This window comes from Eptatretus burgeri, unplaced genomic scaffold, assembly GCF_056783735.1.
Source record: "Eptatretus burgeri isolate ZD-2024b unplaced genomic scaffold, Ebu_testis_v1 Ebu_testis_scaffold_30, whole genome shotgun sequence".
In the NCBI taxonomy this organism is placed as follows: Eukaryota; Metazoa; Chordata; class Myxini; order Myxiniformes; family Myxinidae; genus Eptatretus; species Eptatretus burgeri.
In genome coordinates this window covers 30,001-40,604 of record NW_028221980.1, presented here as the reverse complement: position 1 = coordinate 40,604, position 10,604 = coordinate 30,001, and the positions used below count along the sequence as shown (strand labels likewise).

General features: G+C 39.9%; 1 protein-coding gene across 1 annotated transcript in view; it reads left to right on the top strand.

Annotated features, from left to right (window-relative positions):
• The first annotated feature begins 7,001 nt into the window (after positions 1–7,001).
• Positions 7,002–10,604, top strand: part of LOC147007745 (uncharacterized) — a 14,781-nt gene continuing 11,178 nt past the window's right edge. Inside the window, 2 exon segments of the mRNA XM_085866485.1 lie at positions 7,002–7,126; positions 10,356–10,604. The exon segment at positions 10,356–10,604 is cut by the window's right edge and continues 452 nt beyond it. Of these exon segments, the coding sequence (XP_085722611.1) occupies positions 10,390–10,604 (215 nt within the window). The 5' untranslated portion in view covers positions 7,002–7,126; positions 10,356–10,389.

The following is a 10,604-nucleotide window of genomic DNA, read 5'->3' as shown; positions in this document are numbered from 1 at the left end:
TTATTGTTTAGAGGTGTTACGGATTCGTAAATCCTATAGCTTTGTGTTAAGGAGTTACCTCTTTCTTTGGATGGATTTGTGAATCCTATGTGATTGGAAATGTTGAGTTTTCTGTTAAGGACATAAGTTGAGTGTTCCAACCTGGAACTCTTGTATGTTTGTATTTATATCTGATTTGTATGCGCACTGATTTGCATTGATCTGCATGTCGTACTAAGTGACTGTTGAAATGGAGCGTGTGCGAGTCCAGGAGATTTCATTGGAATAAAATGTGCTCTATTGTATATTGTGACCTGTGAAGCTTATGGGAATGCATGAGCACGGAAAGTGGAGATAAGGATTGGTCGTCACCGTACACTGTGAAGACTCTGGATGAGGCGAAGTGCACACGCCGATTCCAGAGGAAAACGATGACAACAGACTTTTCACGTGCTGTTGCATCTTTGGCGTGGACACAAATAACTGGGTATATGTAAGCTTGTATTAAAAGACAGAGCCCGAGCATTGTGCTGTGATCTATTTGGCGTGTAGGGCGGATGTCGTTGAGAGTGTTTTGAGACGAGATTGAGAGGTGTGTGTGTGAATTCAATCTTGGAGAAAATCTGAATTAGAAGTGATTGTGAGCTCGATAAGGAACTGAAGATTACTGTACAGTCATATTTGAATGTTTTTGGAAATGATATTGCAACAACTAAATAATGAATCAATTGAATGTGAAACTTCAGGCAGAGGGTTAAAGCAGCCTGGCTGTTCGTGATTTGGTTACTGGCTCATGATGAGACCACTTTGGCTTGGGGTCACTTGCTTGGTGCTGATAAAAAACCAAGGTCATGAATCTCCCTGAATGGGCCAATACTAAACTGGAATGTCTGTGCCGTGCCTTGGATAGACGCTGAAGCAAGTGTTGAAGTTTTATTTAAAAGCCATAGGGAATTTGGATAAATTGTGAAATAACAATTGTGAATGTGGAATATATTCCGAACGTGAAGTCCATTTAGGAGACTCGTTATCGCCGGCATGATGAGACAAAATTAATTAAATAGCGCTTTGTTCAGTACTGATGAAATAAACTGATGAAAAGTGGGAATTGCCTCCAATTACTCAGCCCGGCAAGCTGAGGTCTTACAAGCAGCTGTTCGTACTGCTAGACATGATGTATGGGTACTGGAACCCCGCCCCCTATTCAATTCATATGCGGGTTCAAAGTAGGGGTGGGGGAGAATAATGCCTCAGAGAAAAATGGCCCTAAAATGCAAGTGCCATTGTCATAAAAAATACCTCACATCTCTCAAGTGTGTATGTGTCTTTGTTTCACCCATGGCACAGTTGGGATAGTGGGGGCTACTGTGTTGAAATGCACATGCGTGTGAGAAATGTTTCCAAAATTTTGATTTGAATCGTAACCATTGTACTCAAATTGTGATCGAAATTTAGAAATGTGATTGATTTTGAATGATTTAAAGTGATTTGTAATGTAGTTGTGTATGATTTGGTACATTGTGATGAACAAGGATTTATAACATCCACTGGCACTCTGGTTGAGAGTGATCAGTTAATTGCTAACTTGTTTTAGGCAATCCTTTTGTCCTCTCAAATTGTCGTTAAAAAGTGATGACCACACAGATGATTCTCAGATAAATGTGAAAGTTTCAAGTCACAACCATCTCCCAAACTCCCATTGGGTGTTTAGCATGTATGGGGGATTCACAAATGATGCATGATCCCTCGGATGGACGTTAAACTAGGCGTGCTGTCTTCATTAGTCTGTGAATGTTAAAGTTAATTAATGTCATTGGTTGATGGATGTTAATGACAAATTCCTGCCAAAACTACTGCTGAGAAGGCAATGGCAAACAACCCAGTGGAACCCTTTGATCGATTCAGGCAGGCAAAATTCATTGCATATATGATTGAAATAATGTTACCTCTTACAATGATTGATCTGCTAACCAAGTACATCAAGTGGTGAAGAAAATTGGGTTAAAATCCAGACAAAGCGAGTGCTCCTGAGATGGCTAGTGTACAGACTGGCTGTCCGGTGCTCCTTAAACCCACAGCCATTGCAGGCCTTATCAAAAGAACATTCCAATCCTTTGCCTGCCAAGGTCAGGCTTTCTACATGGGAAGCAGATAGAAAAACATATCTGTTGTCTTTATATGGGCCTCTATCTGTCAGGGTAAATTCATTAGATTTAATTGGAAGATTTTGTTTATTGTCACAATGATCGACCATGAAGCTGTTTAAGCGAAATTGGATAAATATTGCACTCAAAAGGTTGAGTTTGAACCTAATGGCCATCAGGAATAGCCAATCGGGAGAAAGAGGGACCAGTTGGGAGCTAACAGCAGGTGTCATGACTCAGATGCTAACAGCAGTTCAAATCTCCCATGCTTCCCCCACAGCAGTGATAAACATTATTTGGGGAAAAGATGTGGAAGGTTCTACCGAGACGCTACATGTATGGACGGAGTGTTGTCAGCTGCAATTTGAGTGCTATTCGCCTGATGACTCAACTTTGACAAATTATTTGACAATTTTTGTACACCTGTTTAAAATAAAGGTTTAAACTGTATATATTTGTTTTGATAAATCAATGGATTTGTATTAAAAGGTCAGATGACATGATTAGATCTCATGTATGTGTGTTGTGAAAATTACAGCATGTTGCTGTTTTGGTGAGAGAGAGAAGTGGATAAGAAAAGGACAATGTCAGAGATTTTAAATTTTGATGAAATTCTGAATCGTGATGAGAGAGGTTGGTGACATTATTTTTCCGAGATATTTCAGCTCCATTTACCATGAAAGAAATGGATGCTCATCAGATTGATGAAACAATATTAGCATTTGGTATAAATAAACTGTTTGGAAAAATTTTGAATTTCTTAACCATATTGGCAAGTTTTGTTCCCAAATGTTTCCAAATGGAGGCTCTGCAGCCAAAGTGTGGTTTGCAGCTCAGCAACTCGATGTCAATGCCGAGCGGCGTGGAACTCTTACGATGGGGGAGTTCGCAGAGCTGACAGCCCGAGAAAGACTTCCAAAAGAATCACACTGTGACAACAACGATAGTCATGCTACAATGATAGTCATGTTATAATTAGTGTAATTATAAGAAGTGATACTCGTGATAATGTTTGCATGCACTGGGTTTGTTGTCACATGGGGAGCAGTTAGTAACTAATGGAAGTTTTGTGCGGTAACTTAGTTAATTACTTTCAGACTCAGCTCATTAAAAAACAGAAGAAAAGGAACTCATTGAGAACACTGGAGGCACATGATTTTTGTGTTCATTGTGTCTTTTCCTCCATGACAATTCATAATGCTATTCGAACAATCATGCTTCTTTTGGTTATATTTAATATCAACTTTTGTTTTGGGATTTCAAATTGAGAAACCTTTTATCATAGAAGTCTCGTAATCCTAATTCAAATGTATTGGGATCTTCACGTGACAGAGTATTCTACCAATTTGTTTTTCCTAACTTTTTCTTGAATGTATCTAAATTTGCGGCGTAATTAGAGTCCGTATCTTTAAACCAGTAACTTGTGACACATGTGAATGATTAGTGATATCACAGTAAGGTTATTGATAACTTGTATTGATTGATTGATATATTATCAATCACTGTAGCGATGGACCTTGTTGATCTGTTTATTGAGGGTAGGGAAAAGTTACTGAAAATTGAATCGAGATAATATATTAAGTTGAGGTACATACAAAATATTGAAAGAGGGTCTCTGTTATTAAATTGATCGACAGATTGGTCAACATTACATATTAGGAATCATAAGTCAACTGGAAGGGAAAATCAAGATATGAGGGAAAGCAGCATGGTATTTACATAACCACAATGCAGAATGGCTGGAAGAGTGGCTAGACCAACAGCAATTATGAAATCAATTAATGGAATTTGGAATTGTACCATGTACTGTAAATGCTTCCATATTTTGTGGGGAAAAAATAAAAAGAATAAACAAGAATTATGCGGAGTACCGAAGGCATTACCATGTGAAATGAATGCTAAATCGGTCAGAGTGTAAGAATTATATTTTTGAAAAGAGTGCGATGATGCCACGAGCCAATTTAAATATTACATGTTTTATTTGTTTTCTGATTAATTGGGCTGGTGAATGATTTTTTATTAAGTGGTACTTCTTGTATGTTAACTTAAGTAAGTTGAGGTATTTCTAACACTGACTTGACCATCTTTCATCAGCATGGAAGTGCTAAGTTAGCTGGGAAAATAAATAAATAATGGCAGTTTCTTTTGAACTGTTTGTGAATGAAACTGTGGATTGTTTTGCAGATATGAATGTTAAAATGATTGCAAATGTTAAGATGGTAACTGTGCAAAATTGAATCGCTTTGGATTTGGTACTTGTTCCATCACGGCTGCCTCCAACATGCACAGCTCGCTTGGTGAATCAAACCTGATTGCACAAACTGCTGCTATGAGGCCCCAAACTCTGCTGGGGCTGGATCTCTGGGTCACCTCTCGAGTCCTTTTCGGCTCCTTCAACCCAGTGTCACCTTCAACCCAGTGTCGGTCCCAAGCTCGTACCTCCCAAGATCTACCTTCTCTGCAGCTCAAGGAGTGCCTCAACTGTGTTTCCCGTTGGATGCTGCTCTATCTACACCCTGATCTGCTTATCTTCTGGCCTCGAGTAGCATGTCTTTTCGATTTGTGACACCTGCTGATGAACAGGCCATGAATTAAATGGAAACGCACTCACGAACCTGGCTGGGATACTATTGAAATGGTCGTCATCCGGCATTTTTCTCCTTTGAGCACTCGCTGCCATTGCTGATTGAACTTGTGTAATGGATATCTTTTCTCTCTCGGAACTGGGTATGGTGATCATATGTAATACGATTATTCAAATTTTCCTGATATGAAAAAAGGGGGGGATGTGGAAGAAAAATAATTATTTTCATGTACTCTCAATCATAATTGTTGCTGGTGCTTTATAAATTTAATTTTATGCTAAAGTCAAATTGGCTGTCAATTATGTTTCCCTTTACCCAAGAGTCTTTTGACCTAAATATTGAGAAAAGGAATGTCTTACAAGGAAACAGGGTGACCTGGTTGATAACACTGCAACTTTTGCCATGATTCTCTTTCACCCAGTGGACACATATTGCAGTTTGAGTTCTTTTGCCTAATGCTTATCAGCTAACCCTGCAGTTGAGTTTCCAAATGTCTCCCTCCCATTCTTTGGAATGTCAAGTTGTGAAAAAGAAGAATTGCTTCAGGGAAAATCAGTAACCATAGTTGAAGCAGGTGAAAAGATGAAAGCATTGCAGACAAAACTGGATTTATGGGCACGAAGAGTTCATGAAAATTTTTTTGCTAATTTTCCAAACTTGGATGAGGCCATTAGAGAAGAACCTAGTGCGTTACCTGAAATAAACGAAGAGATCACAGCACATTTGAACATCCTGAAGCATCACTTCACTGTCTACTTTCCAGAAGACATGATACCTACAGAAAGATGGATATTAAAACCTTTTGCCACTAATCTGTCAGAAATAAGAGATGATAACCCAGCAAAATAGGAGCTGATTGATCTTCAGTCCTCTGCTCATCTTAAGGAAGAATTTGATAGAGTTGGTGTTGATTTCTGGATTAAACTCACAGATTCATTCCCACTTCTTACTTAGCGAGCCTTCAAAGTGCTTGTTCCCTTTGTCACCACATATCTATGTGAATAAGGTTTCTCTATTTTAGTAGCAATGAAGACAAAGGCAAGGAACCGCCTGAAAGCTGATGACGACAGGAGGGTAGCGTTGTCAACAGCTCCTCAAATAAATAAACTGGTTGACTCAATGAATCAGCAATGCCTGGTGTTGGCTTAGTGGTTAGGGTGGCGGCTTGGGATCCCTCGGTCCTGAGTTCAAGTCCCGTTGGCTGCTGAATTAACACCAGGGGGTTGACTCAGCCTGTCATCCATCTGAGGTCGGCGAAGTGAGTACCAGTGTACTGGTCCCGGTGTATGCCCCGGTTAGAATAGGTATACCATATCCCTGTGTGTCGTAAGAGGCGACCAGGGTTGGCGTCAGGAAGGGCATCCGGCCATAAAACATTGCTTCAAGAAAAGCCTAACCCCTGCACAGCAGGGAAAAATGGCTGTAAAAACGGTCATATATACTCAATGAATCAGCAGAGTTCCCACTGATAATGCTTCTGGTATTTTTGTTTGATCTTGTTTGATATAAGTGGACTGTGGTTTTTTTTCCCTTTATCAAAGTTTATTTTGTGCAAACCCTAAATAATTAAGATATTTCATCTTATTTTTTTCTGTGCCTCTATGCCGCCTATACATTTTTTTGCATGGGAGTAAGGGGGTAAATGGCGAAATACATCAAGTCGAAGGGGTAAATGACAGAGGAAGGGTTGGGAATGACTGGTCGAAGGGGTTTCAGCAGTTTAAAGGGTCGAAAGGTCCATTCCAATAGTAGCAAATGATAGACATAGTCACACAGACGGACACGAATGGACTGGACAGACAGAGGGACGGAGGGAAGGAAGGACTGATGGAAGCACGCCGAGACCAAACTCTTTTTATACATGGATTAAATAAGGCCATTAATTATAGTCAAATTAACCCAAACACCCAGTTTTCATTCAAGCCCTTCCTTGGAGTTCCCTTCGTATGCACGCAAAGTTTCGGTCTGTTTTGGTTTCATGATAATGGAGTTATGGAGTACACACACATACACACACACACACACACACACACACACACACACACACACACACACACACACACACACACACACACACACACACACACACACACACACACACACACACACTAACATTATAGATTGAAGTCAGTAGGGAAAAGAGCACTACCTTATAACTCTCATTCCCTTACTACTGAAGTTTACACAACAGCACCCGACCTTGTTCAAAGAAAGGAAGGCGTTGTATTTTTTATATGGAATTGTAAACAAACTGTGTGTGGGCGTGATGTGGGTGCATCACACGTCACACACTCACACCCTGTCGATTCACATAAAATCCCACTTGTGCTATCCAACCCCAAATTGTTCCTGAAACAGGTGGACATTTTGAGTTGAACTGCTGCATTCTTCCTGGGAATCCAGACGTCACAGAGCATTGTAAGTAAATTTAGAAATCGGGATATCGCACAGGTCGATGTAAAATGGACAAGGTAATTGCTGTGAACATTCCAACAAGTAAGTAGCGACAACATAATAAACTTAGAGGGAGTCCGTTGTACCGTACTCTGTTTCAGAACATTGGTTTAACGTCCATCAGAGGGACGGCATGCCTGTGAAACACCGGGATGACAGCTTATAGCTGGGTGGGAATTCAAACCTAGGCGAGACAGCCGAGAGGTAAGAGTGTTACAAGAGTGTATGCCTCCGAAAACAAAGATAACCATGATGTAAATCATGGGAAGCTCATTTGACCAGACCGTACAGCCGGCCGTCCACCATCCGGCCCTCCATTTACACCCTCTTGATTCAATCTTGTGTCGATCCTCTTCATTTTAAACATCATAATGTATAGGGAGCAGATCCTGTGATATTTCATGTGCAATTAAAGATGTAATTACAACCTATCACCAGTCTCATAATTGATCGAGTTCAATGGTAACGAATTTTTGTTATTCAGGGTGCCCCACAGAAAACCAGGAAATTTGAGATTTTGAGATTTATTTTGCCATATTTTACCATATCAATAAACTGACATATAAATTTTCTCACCGTTTTTTATTATATATCAGAATGCAGCAGTTATCAAATTTGTATCTTTATTTTACACTACATCTAAGTTTGCCTTTGTTTTGTTTAAAATAAACTACCAAATTTCCTGGTTTTCTGTGGGGCACCCTGTAGTTTGCACGGTATGTTTGCATCGGGTTATTCTTGAATTTCATGAATGTTCGTTTTTAAAGGCAGGATTTTAAAATGCGGGGTTATAATCAGGGCAGAGCGGAGACATTTATAAATGTACACTGGAGAACAGCCTTGGGTCAAGGTACGAGAGGAAGACTGTCTCGCGAGTGACTCGCAATAAACACCTTTATGACACTTTTTACCGATTGCTGGAAATCAATAATTTATATACTACAAACTCATAAATAAGTAACTGTTAACCAATCACGAAATACCATTGTCGAACATTACATGAAGGTTCTCATGAAAATATTCTTTCTCATTGGTCATGGACAAGGAAGAGGAATTTCATTCAAGGAGATTCATAATTTCCAATGAATTTCACTGCCAAATATGGTAGTGGTTTATAAACAAAACTACAAGTACTGAAAACAAGGTGATCGTAGCGAACTGCTCACTTTGTAGTCTCCCTCCACTGCAGCCTCTTTGATGCTGCACACACCTTGACGAAATGCTTAAGTTTACTGCTGCAGGTTGCATTATTTACTGCTGTTTACATGAGCAGTTTTGGACTTTGTATCTTGCTTTCAATTAAAAAACAACGATATATGAAGAGATGTTACACTTGCCTGCAGACACACAGTGCCTTCAGAAAGTATTAGCACCCCTCGACTTTTGTCACATTTTGTTGTTACAGCCTGAATTTAAAATGGATTTAATTTAAAAAAAACATTGTCACCAATCTACAAAAAATACCCAATATGACAAAGAGAAAACACGTTTAAGAAATTTTGGGAAATTATTTTAAACTAAAAAGATGAAATGTCTTGCGTCAATAAGTATTCGACTCCCTGAGACACTACTTTGTGGAAGAACCTTTGGCAGCGATTACAGCTTCGAGTCTTCTTGGGTATGTCTGGATAAGCTTTTCACATCTGGATTTGGGGAGTTTCTTCCATTCTTCCTCACAGATTTGCTCAAGTTCTGTCAAGTTGGATGGAGAGTGTCGGTGAACAGCAATCACTGAGTGGTGAACCACTCAAGGGCTTTCCTGTTCTTGTTCTGAAGCCATTCCAGTGTTGTTTGGCTGTGTGCTTGGGGCCATTGTCCTGTTGGAACATAAAGCTTCATCGCAGTCAGGTCTTTTCCACTCTGAAGCAGGTTCTCCTCAAATGTTTGCCTGTATTTGGTTCCATTATGAAAAAGTATTTAATGTTGATTTTACCACACAGTTTAAATATTGTATTACAAATCTCACTATTTTCGGAGCCATTTTGAATTTGGTGTCACGTGGCAGCCATTTTGGATTTCAACAATTGTCTTTATCAAACTGGGCATGCATGAGAACAAATTATGGTCACTTCAGTGTCTCAAATTGGCCAATATTAAAGCAAATGTTGAAATTTTCATTGTGATGCCCCAGATGGTATGTGGGTGTGGGCGTTTGGGAATGTTGGCCACCTTTCATCAAAAATCGGTGGATGCCATAGGATTCCTTGGAAAATATTGGTCTGGAATCAACAGCAAACATAAAGCGAACACCATTTCTCGTGAGATTGCAATTCTGAGACTGAATATTAGAGCTGATGGAACATTCGTAACGCATATATCTCCCCTCATAAGTACAGTAAAAACTTTAAAAAGCAGAATACTGAGAAATAAGGAGGTTTCTTATATGTGTATGCACTTCATTTTCCACGAGGGTCCACAACTATCAAAACATTTAGGTATTTGCAATTAAAATGTCAAAGTCACATTTACACGTAGGTACTCAGTCAGGCTTGAGTCATAGTCGAAACCTTGTTGCTTAATACTGAGGCACGATATACAAGACCGGTTTCGTTTCCATTGTCATCACCTATGAGCATCCTCAAGGGCACTATGTATACGAAATGTGTGAATGCTTCAAGGGTGGCTCCTGACTTCAGCAACAACTGCTCCGATGATCTGAAGTCGGTGTTCAAGGGTTCCAACTGGCGCGTGGGCAGGTATTTACCATGGGGTGAGGGCCGGCTACTGTTGGATTATTGTGAAGAGTTGTATTCCAGCAAGCTTTGGCGAATGCATCAAAACTCTAAAGACTTAAGACTATAAACCCCTCCCCCCTTACCCCTTCACCCCCCCCCATCACCCCTCCCCCCCCCACCACGGGAGAAACTGGGTATCTTTACGCAGCAAATTTTTCAGATCCAATACATGTTTAACTTGATCTGTGAATTTTCAGGTCCAATACATGTTTAACTTGATCTGTGAATTGTAAGATCCAATACATGTTTAACTTGATGTGAGAATTGTAAGATCCAATACATGTTTAACTTGATCTGTGAATTGCAAGATCCAATACATGTTTAACTTGAGCTATGAAGATCGATTTCTCAGATTTAAATCGTCGTGGCTTTTCAGCTTTTTTCCATTAAGTGTCATCAAGGTTTTACCATATCAATGTCTTCAAAAACCCCTCCCTCCCCTCTGCTTTCTTTATCAGGTGCTGTATACAACATACAAAACTCTGGAACATCATGAATGTGAACATTACAATGAAGCTAGGTCAGTCTACAAGCCTTTTGAATGGCTACAAGGCAGACATCTGTCCAGCACAGCCGTTTTACACTTCGAGTAAGCCTGCCCTCTACGAGCAGGATGTTATAATTGAGAACCCGGATCACGATGCCAAGTGGTCATCACCTATGATCAGTTTCCATAAGAATATCGAGGATCTCCTCAGCGCCATCCA